We start from the raw sequence: 22,825 nt of genomic DNA on the forward strand, positions 1-22,825 counted from the left end.
ACTATTTATTTTTAAGCAGGGAGAAAAATACTGCCATTTACTAACTATTGTCCAAAATTTTACAAAAATCAAATTAAGCAGATGACAATCTTAAGAGTTAATAATAACATACTGTTTACGGGTGGTGGCTTAGTCCGTTTTCTATTCTTGGCATTGGCTAACGGTTTTTTTTTTTTTACCTTTATATTGCCTTTTGGTGGTAAGCGTTAGCCTTGTAAATACTATTCAGATGCTTGTTTGTTCTCAGGTGTTTCTTCCTTAGCACACCTTGTGCTAGGAAGGCATTTTTGTTATGATAATATACTTCATTTTAGCATCTTCAAAAAAATAAAATAATAACGTATTGTTATGTATAGAGCAATTATCCAACTATAAGTATATCTGAAACGGTTTACCAACGTATTTGCTCATATTTCACACTCTCACATAAATAAATATTAAAAAAACAAATATGCAAGTTACAAGGATAACTGCAGCAAAGAAATATGCATTCATTCATTCAAATATGCATTCATTCATTCAAATATGCATGTCCAGATACTAGAAATTCCAGAATCACGAACAGATCGTGCAATTTCAATTCAAACAGATCTAAAACTAATCTAATCAAAAGCACTAAAACATAAACAAATCATCGATATGCTGAAATAAAGGAACATTTACAACCAAACCGAAGTAGAACAAACGAAACCCTAAATCAGATCCGAAAATCAACCACCGAAACCATATAAAGTCCTTCCCTGCCTCTTCAGAGCATAAACAACATCCATGGCGGTAACAGTCTTCCTCCTAGCGTGTTCAGTGTATGTAACAGCATCACGAATCACATTCTCGAGGAAGATCTTGAGGACACCGCGAGTTTCTTCATATATGAGACCACTGATTCTCTTAACACCGCCACGCCTTGCAAGACGACGAATCGCAGGCTTGGTTATTCCTTGAATGTTGTCACGAAGCACTTTTCTGTGCCTCTTTGCTCCTCCCTTTCCTAATCCCTTTCCTCCTTTTCCTCTGCCTGACATTTTCGCTTGTAGTGAAGAAAAGAAACCGTGAAGATTTGAAGAAGACGAAGATTGATTTTAAAATGTGTAATGAAACTACCTCAATTCAGGTATTTATATGGAGATTTGAAGAAAATTTCGAATGGCTTTAGCCGTTGATTGGAATTTAATCGATGGATGACGATTGCGATCCGTGTCGTTCTTATTTGTTTGTTTACAACCGTCGATGATATGCAATGAACAGTATCCCTTCTTTGATGTTGTAATGCTTGAGTAGCTGTTTCTCGCGGATCGATGACGTGGCAATGTGTCTCTACTGTATTTTTCTATTTTTTTTAACTCGTGTAATGAATTGAACTAAATAAAGAAGTAGCAAATTGTATAAATTCAAATTCACAAACATGACTTGAAATTACATGTAAATGTGTTTTTTACATGTAAATATTTATCTTTTGTTTTTTTTTTGTCAAATCTTTTGTTTTAATTGATGAAAAAAAAAGATTCTTTAGTTCTTATAAAAACGAATAAATGTCCTCGTGAGCATAACTCAGTTGATAGGAACAATGTATAATATATGCAAGGTCTGGGATTCAAACCCTGGCCTCCACAACAAAAAAAAAACGAATAAGTTAATTTATCCGTGTAACATCGGTCAATTTTGTGTATATTTTGTTTAAAGATGTTAAAATTGATTTTTATTATAACTAAAAGTGAGTTAAAGATAGAATAATTTGTGCTTCGATACATTAAAAAAGATAAAATTAAACTATAAATTTATGTGTTGAAATCAGTTTTAAAATAAAAAACTACAATAATCAGTTTTGAAAACAAAATCAATTTGATTCGTTTGCAGCTAAACATCTCATAATTAATTTTACACTTTTAGAATAAATTCTAATCACCTTAAAAGTGGAACGAAACATATGCTACGTTCTAAATTTTTCAAAATAACAAAATCGTCCTCAAATTTCTTTCATGCTTATCAAAAAAGTTTTTCCGTCATGTTCGTCGGTTAAACGTTGATATGTCCATCCATGTCACCTCGTGTATGCATAAACCAATTTGATAGTGAAATTTGAGAGTTACTCATTTGACATCATAAAAAACCCAAATAAAATCATACTCCCTCCGTCCCGCAATAGATGACCTATTTGAAAATTTGCAATTTTGACCTAACTTAGTTTGACCATATTTTTCTACTAATATACAAATATAAATAATATCATATAAGATGTCGTTAGATTCGTCTCGATGAGTATTTTCAAAATATCAAATTTTCATAATTTTTCCTAACATATTATTCAAGATATTTAAGCTCAAAATTATGCATTGGCATGCGTAATAGGGTCAACTGTGTCATATATTATGGGACGGAGGGAGTATAATTCTTGAAACGGTCATCTTCTCCCATTTTTCCCTCATCAATCATTAACCTATCATCCAAAATAGGTGGGAAAAAAAATCAAATCCACATATAAAAATTGTCAAAAGGAAGATCATTCTTCCAAGATGAAAAACTTTATATCATTTCTTTTTTGAAAAATATAATAAAATGGGGAAAGTGTAAAAGTTCAAAAATTTCTTCCAATGGTAAAAGTAAAAACGAGTATATCTATTAATGAATAATCAATTATTAACATTTAACATAGTGTATCGCATCCTTCATCAAAAACTCCATCTTGTCACGACATATTCGTTTATACCCAAATCAAATTTTTTTTTTGGTAAGTACTTCAACCATCTTAAATAAAAAAGAAATCCATTAGACAAACACAAAATCAATGCCCGTGGTCAATAATCTCATCCCACATTTTAATATTCGTAGAAAAAACAACTATAGATAACAATTAATAAGCATGAAACTATGCTTCATCTTTGACAAAATTTGAAACTTGATAAAGAAACTCAAATAAGCAGAGAAATTAAAGATTCTTTTGGAATCATAACGTCTATGTCCCTCTTAAACACCTGGACGATTAAACAACGCAACATAACGTCACATTTCGTAACTGTCAACCAAATATTATCTCCCTTTACAACTTTATAAAAGACGACTCAAAGAGTCCTCCAAGGTACGATCAATCTATTTATAGACTCTTATATTCTTATTTGTCCACAAACTGACTTAAACGTCAGAGTGTCTTCTGAAGGCACCCCTCCCATATCCCCGCCTCTTCAACCATCAATTTATGCGTTGGACGTTGTTCTTCTGATCAAGTAAGATTTGTGGCAAAACTTGGTGTGCGCGCGCTTGCGCGCGTGTGTGTTATAAAACAAAAATCAGGCTTAAACACATTCTTTCCCTTAGCTTTCAAAATGCAGCAATTTCGGCCCCCTATTGAAAAAAAAGGGGTAACAAATGTGGACTCCTATGCTTAGCCCCTTTTTCAAGAAGTCAATTTTGACTCGGTTAACGCATATGTGGCACCCCAATCAAGCGAGTTGGATGCCACGTGTATAAATTTCAAATTTAAAAACAAATCCACATGTGTATTTTATTAATTAAAAGAAGGAAATAAAAAAGGAAAATGAACGGGGTATGCGAGAAGCAATTCTTCATTTTCTATGACGCATATGTGGCTCCAACCCTTCTTTCTTCATCAACCATTCTTCACCTTCATCTTCTTAAAACCCAACAATTCATCAAACTCATAAATCACTACTCTTAAAACCCAACAATTCATCTTTCTTGTTCATCTTCTTCACACACCACAACCATCTCCTTAGTCCCTGTCTTTCTCCCATCCCCTCTTTACTAAAACTACTAAATTCTCTACCACCCCACCAAAAACACAATAAGAAAACATACTCAATGTCAAATATAAATTCATATCTACAAATTTAAGTGTGAAGTTTCTACAAAATTTTACCAAAATCAACGTTCACATTTTCATACCCATTCATTGTGTCATATCTCTTGTAAGTTGTATAAAGTTTTGATTGAACACTGCAAGATCTCTATACTCAATTTTTTTTTTTTGAAAGACTCTATACTCAATATTAAAATCATAGAAAATCCTAAATACCATTCATTTTTTTTAATTTAAACAAAAGTTTTTATCACACACTTCAAGACTTCTGTATCATAACTTTTCTTTTAAATCTTAATTGAACACATCCCCTTAAAATTCTAGCATCGCATCACAAAAATTACTTTATGCGTACAAGGAATGTGCCCACACAAGCTTTTTCACAAATTTAAGAATGTTATTCGATAAAATAGTCTTTGATTCGAGTGTTTAGAGGAAAAAAATTACTTTGATTGCTACATGTACTCTTGAAGCCTAGAGTAATCGAACTTTTTGGTACAAAAGCCTTACCAAAAAGTCACAGTGGGATTCATTCTTAGAATAATAGGCACTATTTACTAAAACTTTACGAAAACGAATACAAAATTAAGAGTGTTCGTTTGGTTCGAGAGTTTTGGAAGGGAGGGGAAGAGAGATTTTTAATTTGAAGTGTTTGGTTCAATTTTTAGAAAGGGAAGGGGAGGGGAGCAAGTTTTATTGCACTGCCAAAATTATCCTTATATTAATTTAAAATCTCAATATTATCCTTGTAACAACATTTATTATTATTAGGTTATATTATTTTGAAACAACTTTTACTATTATTAGGTTGAGTAATGATATTTTGACATCCATTTGATGACAACTTTGTTGACAACCTTGTTTTTCTCACTTCTTATTGGTCAAAAACAATGGAGAGAGAAAAAGGAAGAGAGAGGATAACAACATTATGTGAGTATGAGAGAGAAAGTTGTCCAAAAGTTGTTAAAAAGTGGTTGTCAAAATATCATTTCTCTATTAGGTTATAGGTTATATTATCTTGTAACAACTTTTATTTCATATTATTAACAATTTTTTCTTGCAACAACTTTTATTACTACTTGTAATTGTAACAACGCTATTACTAATCCATTATTCCATCGTCTACATCTGTTGTTATCGATTACATCGTTATTGTTTCGTTACTTTATTATCCTTATTTAATTAAGTTTAAAGGTAAAACAATAAAATAATTTTAAAATCCCTCCCCTCCCCTTGTGAACCAAACACACTTTTAATTAAAATATCCCCCCTCCCCTCCCCTCCGTTAAAATTCCTTCCCTTCCCTCCCCTCCCAATTCTCGAACCAAACGGACCCTAGTAAATGACACTAATTTTACTATCAAAATCAACCCAATTAATCATTTCCTTAATAACTGTGCACAAACCTTAAATGACTATAATTTAGAGACGGAGGGAGTAATGAACGAACTAAAATTAAAATTTCTTGGAATTACATACATCGATTTTCAAATTGGTATTATTCCATAGAATGGATATCTTTGTCGTAAATAAAGCTAACATCAGAAAACATAAATTATCTACTACTATACTCTAGCGTACTATCTCACATTAAATCCTCCACAATCAGAGTAAAACCCATTAACAATGACCATTACCATTAATTAAGTACCAACTAATTAATTAAGCAAATTCGTTATGATGGTTACAGTATCTTCAGTGTATCACATAACTGAGCAAGCATTAGGATTTTCATCACTAAATAATTCAAAGGAATTTGACGTACGTGAACGAGATGATGTAGTATAAGTATAAGATTCCGAGTCATCAAAATCATGACTTTGATGCGTATAAGCGTATGAATACGGTTGTGAAGACGAAGTACAATACGATGCACCGTATCTCATAGAAGTAGGATACGCTGTATGTAAGTTTCCACCACACACCGTAGGAGAAGCTGGTGGGTGATGATAATGCGGTGGGTATTGATTCCGTGGTGGACTCTCATTAGATGGTGGGCCCATAAATGAAACTTGTCCTGGGCCAGACCCAGGCCCATAAGGCCCATGACCATGCATCTGATTCTGATTCCAATCACCGGAAGAAGGAGGTTCGAAAGTAACATTTAAACCTTCACTATTCCCTCTTTGCCCCTGATAGTAAATTCCATTCCTTCTGTATCCACCGTCGTTTAACCCCGCATTCTCCATGGCGATTGTAACTTTTTTCTCTGCAACCGGTAACTGGCTACCGGCTGGAAAACTCATAACATGTCTCACCTCTGGCTTTATTTCTTGAAATTGTACACCGCCTCTTCCGGGTGGCCATCTACCACCCCTTCCACCACCACCACCACCACCACCTTCGGTAGCAGCAACAACAACCTTAACAGCTTCGTTTTCGTTGCCACCATCGGTCTGGTTACCTTCATCACTGCTTTCTCCGTCACTCTGTTTCTGATCTGTGTTTTGACCGTTCTCTGGTTTTGGTTTCTTCTTTTTCTTCTTCTTTTTCTTCTTCTTTTTGATTGGTTCTGTATCAGGCCATAACTCAGCTCGTTTACCGGTTTGTGTTAGTATTTTAATCAGTGTATCGGTGTCGACGGTGCCCTTTACTTCTACTTTTTGCTGCTTCAAATCAATAGTTGTTTGATAAACACCTGAGTTAACAAATGAACATAGTATTAACAAAGTCGTGAAATGAAAACAAAAAATAATAGATATTGAGTTTTGACTTTTGAATGTCATTGATTTGTTACCATCTATGCTTTGGAGAACTTTTTTGACTTTTCTCATGCAACCTTGACAATGAATGGAGACTCTTAACGTACAGCTCTGAAAGAACAAGAACAGAAACGTATGTTAGAAGTAATGAAAGAGAGTTATTAAAACGGCATGCAGAGGAATGAATGAATGTTTGATTTACCTTGCACATAAGAGGTTGTAGCTGTTGTTCTTCTGGCGGTGGCGGTGGCGGTGGTGTTTCTGTTGCTTCCATTGGGAAGTGAAAAGAAACAATAACGATGTTGAGAAAGAGAGGAGGGTGATGCTAAAATGTTACTAATTAAGAACAAGGCTTTAAGGTTAATTTTGGTATATAAAAGGTGATCACGAAGAAGAATGGGAGGAGAATATGGTTAGAAATTCCTAGATCTTTCCAGAATAATAATATAAAGTTATCATCACCATCACCTTATAATAGAATTTAAAAACATCATAGCATGAAAAGTTTCTTCATACAAATACGGAATCGTATGTATTGTATTTGTTGGGATATACATATTCAGTGTTATTCAAACAAATTTAATTAATACCAATCCATCCATCCACTTGGACACACAAACTTATCAATATAGCATCAGATGCCTCTTCACTTTTTTTATTTCTTCTTTTGCCATTCACAATCATCCCCAGATATGCCTCTTGATGTGGAATTTTAAATATTTGATATTTATTTATTTTATAATAATTTTTGTAATGTAGAGCAAAGGCCAATATGTATTTAAAACATTGATTTTTAAGAAAATGCATGGTTTGACAGGTTTTATTCGAAACATTGTCTTATTTGTTGAGTTCAAGTGTGAGTGACTAATCTCGCATCGATTACGAATGAATTAAAGGTTGAATATGTAAGAGTGGTAACTCATATACCATATGCATTCATATTTTGGATTGAGACGTGGTGTCAAAATCTCTTGGTGATCATCGATCCTTAATTAGTTCATTGTTTGTTGCCCTATCACTCCCTGAACCTCCCACCAACCGGAATCAGAAGCTCTAGCTCAATCCAAAGACGATCTTCCACATGAGAAGAGTATAGGGTGATATTGTGATGTAAATACATATCTAGCCTAAGCCCATGGATTCGCGAATCCAGCTGCAGTAGTTAAGACGAGTGAGTCAAGGAGTATTCTATACCAAGGTGGTTTTAAAGTTCTTAGTTGAATTAATTTATTTTGTAAACAAATTTCTTTCAAATGCATTTCCCAAAGAATTAGTAAAGAAGTTGACCTTGTTTGCCTTGATCAAAAATAAGATATGGATTCAATCCCTACTCATGAGTAAGTAAAGTTAATAGGTGTTTGTCCCTCGCTTTCGGTCAGACGGATAAGTAGAGGGTAAGTTTGAGAGGTGTACAGAAGAAGAAACAATCAGGATAGTTGGTTGTTTAGTTTTGTACCTTAGGGTTACTGCAAGATGAGTGTTTTGCAAGGAGATGAATAAATAAGACCAGACTTAAGATAGAATATCATTCATGAGCTTTGAGACAGGACTCGCTTGCGCAAAAGAAATAACATCACCTTACATTACATGTGATGTAGGGTGAATTAGCTATGTATGTAGACCTTACCTTTAGCGAGGCCAGATTTGAATAGTCAAAATGATTCCATATTATCTTTCTGTGACCCATGAATATATAGGTGATGTCTTCTTTATGCGAGGCTATGTTTTTCTTGAGTAATAAAATTCTCTTTTGCCTTCGAAAAAAGAAAGGAAAGAAGTACGTACAGACCATTTATCGTTATATTTGCATACCCATTATCATTATGTAAGTATGTTTAGTAACCAAAAATGCATCTTTTATCGATAGAGGTTTCCAAAAGTTTTATTCTTTTATTTATAGAGAGCAAACTAGCATAAATATGCAAAACCGCTTGAAATCTAACTAACAATCAGAAGAGTACTCTTCTTCAAAAAAAAAAAAAAATCAGAAGAGTACACATTGCCTACCACAACACTCACATGAGAAGTACAAGGTAAATACAAGCAAAATTTTGTTGCACAGTGTGTTAATACGTGGTGACTCTAATTTGTAGCTCAGCAGACTGCACCAGTTGGAGCTTGAATTCCTAGTGTTATGTTGCCAAAATCTCATTTCCGACACTCTTTGATCTTTATTCTCAGCAATCCTAAAAAGGCGGGGAAAGCTTAGGTAGAATAGAGGGGCTGTCTGTGATGCTCTCAACCCAAACTTTCCTTCCAAAATAAAGATGTATCTCCATTTCCTATTTCTTTCTGAATCACATTGGAAAACCAGTTTGTATCTAAGAAGCTCGTCTATATCAGACCCGTATATATACTCTAAAAGTCCCTTACAAATGGTATGGACTCTGTCAAAATCCTCCACAACCACTTGTCAAAATTCAAAATATATGAATACTCTTAAGTGTATATATTCTTGACGATATTGTACTGGTTTAAATAGATACAACAAATCCAAATTTGTTGTTCATAGCAATGTGCAGTTACAACTTTTTATACGTGAAATATATTTTGATTTGTATAAATAGAAGAGTTTATTATGTGTTACAATAATCATCATAGTTTGATGATTTCTTTGATTCTATTATATCTAACATGACTTCACTTTTACATCGAAGTGAATGCAACGGATTTACACACGTGTACAACTTTATGAATAGAATGCTAGCTAGCTGCTTATCTACATCTAAAAGACTATAACAAAAAAGGAGAGCAGCAAACTACATATAAATAATGTTCCTTCACTACTTAGGTTACAATTGAAGAAAAAAATATCGTGTTCTGACCAAAAGAATCTAAAAATTCTCTTTATGAAACTCAAATTTAGTGTTGGTTTTCCTTGAAAAATCCAGAGAAAGACTTTTAAGTTGTCCAACCAATCCAGCCGCCCCACAGTAAAAAACACCTGGAAAAAAATATATTGAAATTAAGTTAAGCATATTATCTATGATGGTAAAACAATCAACAGTTCGAATCTTGAAACAAGTTAAGACCAAATAAAATTTGCAATTGAATGAAGAGCAACAGTGCAATATTGATACTTACCAACTCTTTTGCCAGGATGTTTGAGAGCAGTATGTTTAAACACAGTACGCCAATTTGGTCTAGCAAAATGTGTTTTAACCCTTGTCCCTGAAACAATATCCACACCACTTTTGGCATGATGAAGTGATTGAAGCATAGTGATCAAAGCTGATCTAGCATCTCCTTCTTCATACACACTTGTGCAATAATTATGAAGTTCAATTAATCCGTCCTTGTCATAATCTGCAATTTCATCCATCACACCTTTAAACCATTCAAAAGAACCTTGTTCACGAGTGACCCAATAGAAATAGGCTCTGTTTGTGGCAAATGGTTTTCTTTTGTTGTTTTTAACTCCACTTTCTACTACTCCTTGTTCTATGTCTTTTTGTTGTTTCATGTTGTTTAGTACATCTTTGAGTATGCTAATCAATGGGGTGGCACCAATTCCTAAACCTACTAGAAGGATTACTTCATAGTCTTTGTAGTCTTGTGCTGGTGCTCCATAAGGTCCATCAATCAATAGTTTTGGCATCCTACAATTTCATTTCAATTCTATTAGAATTAATAAAAAATAAAAAGTTATGGAAATTAATGACAAAAAATGAAATTCTTCTCTAATTCTGCACAAGCCTATACGGGTTTTAAGTCTATGAGGTAAACAAATTGATGAACTCAAAAACGTAAAGTTATACATAAGACAATATCAAAGATAGCTAACCTTGGTATGTTGTTGCCTTGTAACATATCAGCTCTTAGAAGACCACTTTGGTCACCACTTGCTGGCTGACATGCCTGCATCAGATCATGTAGATGAAATAGTCAGCGACAGCATTTACATAATAATGAACATATTTGAGAAACTGTACAACACTAACTTATAACATTACCACTTCAAATTAAGAAAAATGGTTGCGAGTGTAAAATTTATATATACCTTGGCGAAAACAGCCTTCAGTTGTGATGTCCAGTCACCTGCAGTCCGAATGTGAACACTTACATAATCATCTCCAGGGGCTGATGTAATAGAGAAAGGATGCCATTGAAATGGGGAGACATCTGCGCAATTAACGAAAATATATTGTCCACTGTGGTACTTAAATCCTTGTGGTTTAGACACATGCAAGGCCAACACATTTCCGGGGTACACTGCAACCTTTATTTAGAAAAGAAAAAATGTTAGAAATTTAATTTAGTATATTTGGCCTGTCATGCCATTGGCAAGAGAATTTGAATTTTACAAAAAATAAGTTCACAGTTTCATAATTTATATGTACCTTTAAAATCTTGACACTTTTGTAGCCAGACCTAAAAGCACGAAGTAGTCGCTCACATGCGTATATTATCATAGGAATGGCAAGATACATCCAAGTCTGTGTCAATGAATTTTGCACAACCAAATTTAGACATAACTCAAACTAAGTGACCCAAAGTGCAATTAATTTTACTAAAAGAATGGGATTTTGCTGCATACCGTTTTCTTGTACCATTTCTTGGAGAGGTATAAGAAGTATCCATGAACAATAAGAAGACCATAAACAATGACAAAGAGGTGATGTGAATACCAAAAAGCATTGAAACCAGTGAGCTTCTTCAAAAGTGGAGGGAGCTTAAGCTTGTTTCTTCGGAACCAAGGTTGGGCCAGAGTAAAAGCTATGGCCATAAGCACTACCATGACTATCCCAGTCCAACCCTCTGTACCTTTTACAAACCACCAATAATTGTTGGGCCTATCATCCCCAAAAAATGGCTTCATGGGAACATATTCAGCATCTGTTGCATGTAATAGCCTTGGGAAGTCACATGTTAAATGGGAAATAGCATGTAACCCTATACCAATTGCAATGCCAAAAGCTATCACCTAAGCAATATGCAAATATATAGATGCAATATTAAAGTCAGTAACTTAATAAAAGTGATATAATTGAAATAAAATAAAATTGAAGAAATAATATGGGAAATTTACCTTGTGAAAGTTGATGTTATCATCAAAGGGAACAACAACTCCTAACTTGGTCTTGCTCCTGAGCCAAGTGATGGTGTTTCTACAAACAGGCATTAAAATTAAAGCCATGTTGAACTTGAGAGTCTCAGCAGCACCCTTCGCTACTGTGACACAATAGCCCATGACATGAAACACTGCACGATTCTTGTATTGAAGGAATTTCCATGTGAAAAGGGCAGCACAAATGGCAAGCCAGAGTGCTATAACCCAAATTCGTTTCCAATTGTCCTCGATGAAGTAGTTCAGTGATCGTAAACTACGCTTGATGGGGTTGTACTCTTTGGTAGGAACTAGTTTCTGGCTCAACATTTGACTCAAAACTCTACTATCTGTGTGCATGTGGGTTGACTGTGCTGGAGCTTGCAAAAGAAGCATTTCCAAGTTGTGTAACTGCACATGACAGAAAAATATAAGAATTATGTGGAAAAACTTTAAACATGCATTACTAGATTATACTAACTGTTAGATGGTTAATCATGTTTGCTTTTAATAAAGTCCAACATATTTCTATGTTTATATTTTCACATCCTTGACATTAATTGAGTATTTCCTTTTAGAGTAATCCAATCCAACCTTTTACATTGCTTAACGCCTTAAGTTAACCAACTAATCTAGTTAGAAAAATCACATGTTCATACTACTGGTCCAATTTAAGTGCCGTTTCAATGCTTAATTAGTTTGTTTGGAATTTAATATTTAAAAATAGAATACAAACCTCAATAAATCCAAGGTTGTCTGGATCCAACTCCTCCATGATCAGAGCAGCGTATTCTTCCGCGCGTTCTTGTAGTTTTGACAGCTTGTTAGCAGAAGCACTTAAGGTAATAATCTGTTAAACACATCATAAAACAATGTTCATAACTCCACAAAGTTTCTTGCCAAATTAGTAATACTAAACCACTATTACAATGTGAACATAATTTAATTTAATGCATTATCAGTTCAGTTGCAAACTACTCTGTTTATATTAGAGCAGTGCTATATTTGATACAGGAGTTTTTTTTTTTGAAAGGGTATTTGATACAGGAGTTATTCCCACGGTTTGCAAAAATTACCCTTTTTAGAGATAATAATATAATATTGTATTGGTAAAAATGAAACAGTAAAATAATACAATGTTGTCAGGGTGGTTGAAATTTCTTTAAAAAAAAAAAGGTGGTTGAAATTGTTACCAGTCAACTTCTTTCGTCCATTTTAGTGACTTAGGATGTAGTAGTATTCAATATTTATTTTTTATCTTCCAAAACAAATTAAAAGTATTATTTATGTATATATTTGTAAAAAAAAAATGTAAATTTATCTAATAATTTAAAATAGTGATTCCATTTCTTCTTTCTTCTAAAGATGCTTTATAAAATAGTGATCGAGTAGCCAGCCGATGCTTATAAAATAGTGATGAGTAGCCAGCCAACAGTAAATAAATTCTCACCTCTTTAACTTCGTCTTCGGAGATTCTCCCATCAGCATTCTTGTCCACCCTGGCATGATTTAAAATAAATTGTTAATTATGGATATTAAGGTAAGGAGTGGGTGTAGACCCATTCAAAAATCAATAATGTTGACATTTGGCTTCTAATTTTTGACTAAGATATTACGCGTATACTATTGTTCTTTCTTAAATAGCTGCTACTAATTTGGTTGAAAATTTTAATTTGTCAATCTAAGTTAACAACTCCTTGACTCGTTCTTTTCCTTAAAGGGGCAACCCAATCCTTGATTATTTCCATCTTTCCCTTTCAAAACTAGAGCCAACAGTTTTACCCATTCATTCGATTCCTTTGCATTCGATTTCATGATTCTTTTTTCTTCACAATCCATATACTACTAAATTTTCCCAAGATTGGGAGAACTAACAAAAGATTGAAAATACATTTTTTTTATTGAGCAATGTTATATCTCTAGAAAAATAATATCAAGAATTATTCAAGAATAAAGAGCCGTCAATCAGTAACAAGGAAACTAATTGAAAAATAATGTACATCCAAAAATTAAACGATGTCACAAAGCTTAGCTTCAATAAAATACCACGTTACAAACTTTAATACCATTCATTCAGCACAAAAAAAAAAATTATACGAAATACCATTACCATGCATGAAACAAATTTAAAACATTTTTTACATTTTTTAAAAGGTGTTTGATTTCAAATCTGCCAACCCCACAACAAAATATCACCATTTCATGTGGCCATTATTTCTCATCACTTTCTTCGGGTACGTTCCTGTCATCATCACCATCATCATAATGCAATTTGTATGGTTTCTATACTTTCTACACTAATAATTAAAAAATAAGACAATAATAGTACGATGACTCGGTACTCTATGTTCACATGAAAATAGCACGGAGTGCGGCGTTGTTTTTCTTATGTCTTGATAACGATTTTTCTTTTGATCAAATGATTAATTTCTTAATTAACTATGGCATATCCTAAGCAATCATAAAAAATTAATTATTATAAAACAATAACGATAAAGGAAATGAAATCTTACATATCAAAGAAGGTCTGCAGTCTTGAATCAAAGCTTTGGTCCGTAATTTGTTCCCAAAATTGGCGCAGTTCATCCTTGGTTATGGAGGCTGATGTTATCCCTCGGCGACGAGCCAATGCATCAAATAACTCACCAGCAAAATCCTTTGACTCGTTCATTCCTATTTCACATTCACGTCAATTTTAAGAATTGAAAGACATTCCTAGTGCATGTTTGTATCAGAATGAATTTGTCAAAATTACAATAAGGACGTAATTTTATTAAAATTTTAAAGTGTAGTTTTTATAAAATCACACTCACTCATCAAAATTCAGTTAAAATTTATCATGAGTTCAAACATTAAGTACTTACCATAGTACCATCCATCGTAAGCCATTTCTATATATTACATCTCTATTTTGAGTTTTCAATTTTAACATCTATGATATTTTTCTCATCATTTTTACACCTACATATCTTTTTTCTTTTAAGATAATAAAAAGACATCATTTGTTTGTTGATAGTATTACTGTTGTAGTGCATTAAAAGTGAACATCTTGAGTGGAGTCTATATTCGAAAATTAATTAGTTTGCCATAATAGACTGGTCCCATCAACTATTCTAGTATATTTTTTTTTTTTCTCGACACAAAGATATACTAGTATGTTGTATGGTTAGTGGATAATATATGAATAATTTACTAACTAGTGTCATTTTCTATCATACTAGTCAATTACTAATTAGTGGCTAGGTAGTAGGAAATTAAACAAAATAACAATGATGCATAATATATATACCTATGCACTGGCTGAAGCGCGTTTTGGGGAGTTTTCCATCAACTTCCAATTCATCAAATCGCTTCTCCACCTGAGACCAACCACGATCAGAACCAACGTTTTTGGTCATAAACTTAAGTCCTTTCAGTGCACGAGCTGCACCAGATTTCGCCCTATCAACCCTATCGAACTTCTTTGAAGAAGTCATGCGTTTCAGTTCCTGCGAAACCTGCTTCAGTTTAACGGACAGAGTTGATGGCCGTTTCTCCAAACGGCTAGCCAGTAACGCCGTCTCAGAATCACCGCCTCGAATGTTCTGGACCGAAACGGTGTCATCGCGAACGTCAAGTGTAATCTCCACGTAATCCTCCACCTCATCGCTGAACCTGGCGCTTTTCTTGCTGCTTTTCTTCTTGTTGTTGGAAACTAACGGACCGCTTAAAGGTCCGCTTAGTGATCCACTCAAGCCTACTCTCGTGCTTCTGCTTCCGTTACTCTCCGTCTCCGACCATATTTCTTGATGATGATGATTCTCTTTCTCTTGACTAATCTCCATCTCCGATGATCAACTCGTGTAATAGTGTATGTTTAAATATTTAGAGGAACACAAGTTTGAATGAATAAACTCGAATTGAAAGGCTGGACGGTTGATCGTTTAATATGTTTGGGGGAGAAATGAACAAAGATATGTGAAATTGAGAGGGGAGGAAAAATAATATCTGTAGATATATAGAGAGGAGAAGTGAAAGTGATGATTGAGTATGGATGGATGAAATAAGAGATGAGAGAGAGTAGGGTCAAAGATGGAGGCATGAGTATTATAATGCGCATGTGGACAATTTTGTCATTGGGCGCGTTGTTGACGTACGCGCGCATTAGAGTTGTTGGATTCAAATTATTCAAACCCCCTAAGTACTACTAGATGAATTAATGGTTAATGGTTTTTGATCAAACTAGTGAAAAAGGAAGGAACTACGGTATTTCTATTCTCACGTAAATAATTTCAAAGAAGAAGACGACAACAGATAAGTTTTGTTCTTCAACTAGATAATGACTTTCATTTATTTATTTTTGGGCGGAAGTGGAGGCTAAATGGCATTACACCTGTATGTCACTTACACTTGGAACAAAATTAATTACCTCAAATAGTAATGTCACGAGGTCAGGTCATAATAAAACTCGATGGTACTGGATATGAGGTGAGAAGAGGTGATTGTCAAGCCTCAATTAAGTGTGATATATGTAATCTAGCAAGCCAATATGTGCCACTTATTCCCTTCTATTAAATTCCCAACAAAGATTTAATGTGGCCTGGGATTGCTCTATCTATAAGGGGATGATCTCATAGTAATAAAAAATCTGCAGTAGTGCAGCAACATTTTCAACAATTTATTTTAAGAGAAGTGCTATATAGTACGGGATTTATTTTCACGAAAATTCACGGACGCTTGAACATATAAGCAATCTGAAGGGTATCTATTATTATGCACTATGTCTTCATTGTTATGCAATTCAAAAGAAAAGGGTGGTCAGCACCGTTTCAATTTGTTGCACTTGCACCGTTTGCTTAATATTAATTCCCTCAAACAAACAAAAAAATAGTGTTAAAGATTAAAGAGTGCTCTTGACCAAAAAAAAAAAAGAGTGCTAACCTTTCACGAAAAAATAAAATAAAAAGGTGCTTACACTCTTTTATTCTTCAAAAAAAAAAATTAAACTCTCTTTTAATTAATTAAATCACATACTATTAAAAAAAAAAAAATTTGCCGCAGTTTAGCCTGTCCGTGAATTTTCGTGGCCACATGTTCCGTACTATTTAGCATTTTTCTTATTTTAATCTCTAAGATATCTCTCCCAAATTTATCTTCTTTCATGGTTTTTTCTAAGTTGTCGTAATTTATTCATCACCTAATAAAAATTAACAAGGTCAGTATATTTGAAAGTGGAATAAAAATTAACCTGTGGATAAAAATTACATTATATGATTGTGATCGGCATGTAATTAATTTTTAGGAAAATACTAACTGATGTCTCTGGGACACATATACTAAAAAGGAAATTATATAGTAGTTAATGCATTGAAATTGTGTAATTAATTTATAAAAAGTCAAATCTTTTTATGTTAATAATTTCCTTTTTTTTTTTATATGTTTAACCAGTGCCGCAGGAGCACCGGTTAACATGACCCTAATTTTTATTGGCCGTATTAAGTAAATTATTCACAATTCTTCGAATAGTCACATCTTTTTTTAGTTTTGAGATTTTCGTATTTATCGTAAAAATCATTTTATGGTATATATTTTTTTCTCATAAAACAATTCCATAAATATGACTATTTTTGTGAAAATAAAAAATTGTACATCTTAAATTTAAAATTTATCATTTGACTTTTGTTTGCGGTTGTTGCCCACTTGTCTCTATCATTGTGTAATACTACTCTCTTTCTCTCTATATATAGACGAAACTCTATATATAATATATTATACGCATTTCTTAAATTTAGAGTTTACGTCACTTGTTATTTTAATGAAGGGGTTTGTTAGGATACACCCACTAGATTTTATTAAGGTGTGTTTTAGCAAAAATATAACTAAAGAGTTGTTAAATACACCTTAAGGTGAATGTTGCTAAAACACACCTTCTAAAAAATAAGTGGGTGTATGTTAGCAACTCCTATAGGCATTTGCTAGGATACACCCACTTATTTTTTAGAAGGTGTGTTTTAGCAAGTTATAACTAAAAAGTAGTTAAATACACCTTAAGGTGTAGCTTGCTAAAACACTCCCACATAAAAACTAGTGGGTGTGTTCTAGCAAATCCCATATATTGTAAAGGTGTGTTAAAATGCATGGTGCAACCGTAAAAGTACATTGGAATTATAGTGCAAAAATGGCGCATGTAAGTGTGCCAAAATGCAAGATAACAAATTTCAGTCTCAATTCCTTTCAAAAAAAATCGTTCACGGGTTGTTCTATTATTTTAACCGTAAGTGTGTTTTTCATACTAGTGGCATGTATCAGGTGTTTGGAACTAGTTTCCGTGGTCATTCACGATAGATTTTGGATTTTTGTCTCAACCTTATCTCAACCTTTGAAGTATGAAGTGTAGGAGTTTACTTTTTTTGAATATTCCATCTATATACAGCGTTGTTTACTTGTTTATGTCTTGCCGATCTTTGTTGGGCACAATATATAAAACTAAAAATAGAAATAAAATCATAAAAATTGTGTATTCTTAATTTTGAAAACTTTAAATTTTATCTTTTTAACTTGTACATATTCTTTTCTTAACTTGTGCCATTACAGCACAAGATAAAGACCCTTTTTTAAATAACCACTTGTGAAGTTAAACACTTTAAAACGGTTTAATCACTTTTAAGTCAGTTTAACTGAGATGGTTTTTGAGCGACTTTATAAATAAGAAGAGTAATAACCTAAATTTTATTGGATTTGACGGATCTATTTGGACTACCACATTTTCACTACCTTGTACTATTAAGCTACATGTCTTGTTTTTGTAGACAAAAACAAAAAAAAAAACTGTCTGTCTTGTTTTTGTGGCCGGTCAAAATTTATTTTACTTTAAAAAATACTTTCCTGGTTGCATTATGAGAAGAGAAATGTTAGTTGAAAGCAACTTCATAAAAAGGTTACCTCCGTTCACACCGCTGAGTTTTTCTCCAATCAATTCTCTTTTTACCTTTCGAAATAACAATGGTTTGAAGTTTGAGACCATGGCAAGGTTTATCTAACAACAACTTTTTTTGACAAATTATCTAACGACAACTTGTATGGATATTTGACCGTCAATTAATTAAAAAGAAAAGCACAGTATTTAGACCGTAGCCCGTCAACACATTTACAATAAATAAATTGCTTCGGACTAGATACAGACTATATCTAGTCATTTAGATAAATAATTTGTTTGTTAAAGTCTGCTACTTAACTTTTTTTCCCATTTTTGTCCAAAAAAAAAACTTTGTTTCCCATTTCGTAAAAATAAAAAAAAACTATTTTTTTTAACAAATCAAAATGATATATATAATAACAAAGACGTTGCAATTCCCCGCACAAGGTGTACTAAGGAAAAACAACGCTCAAAAGTCTACAACAAGATGGTGCCAGGGAAGCAAAGACACCATCAAAGAAAATATTTACAAGCCAACACCCATACAAAGAAGCGGGTGTTGCCACCAGTCATGATAACATAAATGAAATGACGGTCATTTAGCTTTCAGCCACAAAAAAGAATGCAATTTGATTTTCTCTATGAGGACGGAGGAATGTGAACCCGTATTTTTGAAGACGCGGTCATTACGATCCTTCCAAATCACCCAGACACAAGCAAACCAAATTACTTTGAAGACACACTGAAAGCTTCGAGGAATACCTGCTAATAACGTGAATTGAGTATGATGCTCCCTCACCTGGCAAGGAAGCACCGTCGGTATGCCTATCCAGCGCCGCACATATAACCACACCTTATTGGGCACGTCACACTCTAAAAATAGATGATTTGCTGACTCTGATTCACCGCACCCATAGGCACACACAATATCATTAACCTGAACAACTTTTCGCCGCAACAGATTATCCTTCGTGAGAAGACGATTGAGAAGCAAGCGCCACACAAACAGAGACACTTTTGTCGGAATGTATCTGTGCCAAACATCATCAACCATGCTTCTATCTGTTTGCTCGTTGGAAGTTAACAGACGGTATACTTTGCGGACTGTATAACCGTGAACATGGTCTAAACGCCATCTCCAAGTATCATAAACATTATCCTGCAAAACAATGTTATGTAATAATAAAATGCACTCCCTCACATTATCCTCCTCCCATGCTAATAGGCGACGCCTCCACACCCAAGCCCTCCTTCCATCCTCCCACCCCCTTCTCGCCATCTCCTCCACCGAACACTCCTTATTCACCGCTAGATTAAAGAGCCGAGGAAATTGAAGGCATAAAGGCATGTCCCCGACCCAGTTATCGAGCTAGAATAAAGTAGTCTGTCCGTCACCAACAACACGGCGAGTGTTCTCATCAAACCAGTTACCCACTCCCTCACCAACCCCACTACGGATAAGACACACAAGTTTCTCCACCACGAAGACCCACATCTCCCACCCTCCTGCAGCCGCTCCCTACCTCACCATAACGGGCCTTTAAAACTCTGTACCAAAGGCCTTCCTTATCTATCAACATCCTCCAACACCATTTCCCTAACAAAGATAAATTAAAAGCACCCATCCTCCTAACCCCCAACCTTCCATCCTCCTTTGGGACACAAATAGAATCCCATTTTATCTAAGCAATTTTTCTATTATCCTCACCACCCCCCCCCCCCCCCCTAAAAAAATTAAAAATAGATTCTATAGAAGAGATTATACATGTGGGAGCCCTGAAGAAGGAAAGAAAGTAAACCGGGAGCGAAGACATGACAGATTTCAGTAATATCAAGCGACCTCCATAAGACAAAAATTTATTATTCCACAAGGACAAGCGAGTCGTAATACTATCAACCACTGGTTTCCAAAAACTCAATTTTCGCGAATCACCACCAATAGGTGGCCCCAGATAAACAAAAGGAATGGAACCCCTTCTACAACCGCCTCCGCTAACCAAGTATCAGATATGTTAACACCTGTCAGCATACTCTTATTGAAATTCACCTTTAACCTTGAAATCTCCTCAAATAATAATAACACTGCCCGCATAGATCTGACATTCAACCAACTCTTTTTGCCAATTATGAGAGTGTCATCTGCAAATTGTAGATGAGTTAAAGTAATCTCACCCATGCTTCCAACATCGTAGCCATGGAACAAATTTGTCGTCACCAAAGAGTTCATCAAGACATTAAACCCCTTTGTAGCTATCAAAAAAAGAAACAGAGAAAGAGGGTCCCCTTGTCGAAGGCCCCTCTCTAAGTGAAACTCGTCAGTCGGACTACCATTTACAAGAACTGAAGCCATCGTTGTACCCACACATTCTGATATCCACTTACGCCAAAGAGTTGGAAAATTCATTTGCGCCATCACTGAATCTAGATAAAGTAAGTCGACCGAATCATAAGCCTTTTCAAAATCAACTTTGAATAGTAATACTTCCTTATTCAAACGTTTTGCTTCATCGACTACTTCATTGGAAATCAAAATACCATCTAAAATTTGCTTTCCTTTGACAAATGCTGATTGGGAGTCTGAAATAACACTGCCCAGAACACCTCGAAGACGATTAGCTAGAACCTTCGCAAGCACCTTATACATACAACCCACCAGAGAAATAGGACGAAAGTCACTGAGCCTTTGCGGACTATTTACCTTTGGAATCAAAGCTATAAATGTAGAGTTAACACCTTTCGTCAATTTTCCGTTACGATGAAATTCCACCATAAACCGCATGAAATCTTCCGTTACCAAATCCCAAAACTCTTAAAAATCCGAAATTGGTGCCATCCGGACCAGGACCTTTGAAACTATCGCAATCCCACACAGCTTGTTTCACTTCTTCCAACGAGAACGGTCTAGGTAAATTACCCCCCTCACCAAAAGATAATTTTCGGAAAGGGATGTTGCCCACACTCGGCCGATCAACACCTATAGATTTAAAATGACTAGAAAAATGGTTAAAGACTGCCATACGGATATTCTGAACTCCTTCAACACCAACTCCATCAACATTTACCAAGTTAATAGTGTTACAGCGACGGCGATTAGACATGTCACCATGGAAAAAAAACTATTTTGCTTCCCATTCAGACGAAAGAAAATTTTGTTTCAGCAAATATTATATATGGAAAGATTCCAGTTGAATATTGATTTAATTATTATGTTCCTATAAACAAATAAATTAACATATATTGAATCAAAATATTAACATATTTTAAAATAATTGAAAGTGAACGCCGTTGTGTGTAAGTGTGAGTTATATGTCTTACATTGGATAAAAAAGTAAAAGTCGAACACTTTATAACGAGAGGACCCATAAATCCATGACTTTAAAGTTTTGGCAAGACTGTGACGTCTCTCTCGTTTGTACAGTTGCTTTGTCTGATGTGAAAGCCCCTACGACTCCCTTCATATCCCAACAAACGCCACATATTCTCAATTTAAAGAATAGTTGAGTTATTTGAACAACCGTTTGCATGAAAATTTATATACAACCATAAATTTTCAAAGAAAATAAAGCATTGGCACAAAAACCAGAAAGAAAGTAAAAACATAATGTGAGTATGAAAGAGAACGTTATCACAGAAGCTGTCAAAAAATGGTTGTACAAATATCTTTCCTCTTTAAAAAAAATGTTAGAGTGAATCATGGCTCTCAAGTCCATGAATCCAAGGATTTAAACACCTTACTTTTCTTGAAAAGTGATAATATACGGGCGCGGCTGCACATTGAGCGTATATATTTAAAAGGTTTTGAAAGATCTCGTGCCGGTGTTTACGAAAGAATATTTGTTACGAGAGATTAATTTCTTAAATAAATTTCAGTTACATCGAGAAGATTAGTCTCTAAAGTTGTGCGTGGATGATACTTTTAATAAAGGGGTTTGAATCATGCCAAGGAACTGAAACTACAATCGATAGTGTTTGGGATAATTAGACTTTTAATTAATTGATATGAGTCCAATTAGTAAAAGTTGTTGGTTTATATATGAGAAATGTTATGGACACTGTATTCTCAACACTCTCTCTAATATTCACTCTTTTATTATATGAAATCAATTTATATCTCACCACTTTGAAACTCATTTTTAAAGTATCAGACTCGCCTTCATTTAAACTAACACGTGAGTGGGTATTTAAAAAAGTGTTGAAAAGAGTGTTGTTGACACCACTCTATATGTATAGGGTCTATCTAGTAATTCACAAAAGAAAAAGAAAAATTACCAATACTTATAATATCAAAAACAACACTTGGTAACTCTCGATCGAACTTCAAAATTCAAATTAATAGAGTGACTTTCTCATAAAAATCGAAGTGTTAAAAA

The 22,825-nt window shown here is 34.2% G+C and overlaps 3 protein-coding genes and 1 pseudogene across 3 annotated transcripts; all 4 read right to left on the minus strand.

The window, feature by feature from the left end:
• Window positions 1-471: 471 nt before the first annotated feature.
• Window positions 472-1,099, minus strand: LOC146911376 (histone H4). Its single transcript, XM_085724577.1, has one exon. The coding sequence runs from the start codon at window positions 1,020-1,022 to the stop codon at window positions 711-713; it is 312 nt and encodes a 103-aa protein (XP_085580703.1). The 5' UTR covers window positions 1,023-1,099; the 3' UTR covers window positions 472-710.
• A 4,150-nt stretch (window positions 1,100-5,249) lies between these two features.
• On the minus strand, window positions 5,250-6,855 carry LOC146911377 (uncharacterized). Its single transcript, XM_085724580.1, has 3 exons — window positions 6,716-6,855; window positions 6,549-6,624; window positions 5,250-6,449 (listed from the first exon to the last, which is right to left on the minus strand). The coding sequence occupies exons 1-3, from the start codon at window positions 6,785-6,787 to the stop codon at window positions 5,515-5,517; spliced, it is 1,083 nt and encodes a 360-aa protein (XP_085580706.1). The 5' UTR covers window positions 6,788-6,855; the 3' UTR covers window positions 5,250-5,514.
• A 2,187-nt stretch (window positions 6,856-9,042) lies between these two features.
• RBOHB (respiratory burst oxidase-like protein) lies at window positions 9,043-15,525 on the minus strand. The gene is made up of 11 exons (XM_085724579.1): window positions 14,850-15,525; window positions 14,074-14,233; window positions 13,011-13,059; window positions 12,297-12,410; window positions 11,543-11,971; window positions 11,051-11,437; window positions 10,854-10,949; window positions 10,514-10,732; window positions 10,298-10,371; window positions 9,598-10,112; window positions 9,043-9,457 (listed from the first exon to the last, which is right to left on the minus strand). The coding sequence occupies exons 1-11, from the start codon at window positions 15,382-15,384 to the stop codon at window positions 9,348-9,350; spliced, it is 2,688 nt and encodes an 895-aa protein (XP_085580705.1). The 5' UTR covers window positions 15,385-15,525; the 3' UTR covers window positions 9,043-9,347.
• Window positions 15,526-19,023: 3,498 nt separating this feature from the next.
• LOC146911379 (uncharacterized) lies at window positions 19,024-21,553 on the minus strand (annotated as a pseudogene).
• Between the last annotated feature and the right edge of the window lie 1,272 nt (window positions 21,554-22,825).

This window comes from Medicago sativa, chromosome 7, assembly GCF_051527215.1.
Source record: "Medicago sativa cultivar Bolivia chromosome 7, Bolivia_mono, whole genome shotgun sequence".
In the NCBI taxonomy this organism is placed as follows: domain Eukaryota; kingdom Viridiplantae; phylum Streptophyta; class Magnoliopsida; order Fabales; family Fabaceae; genus Medicago; species Medicago sativa.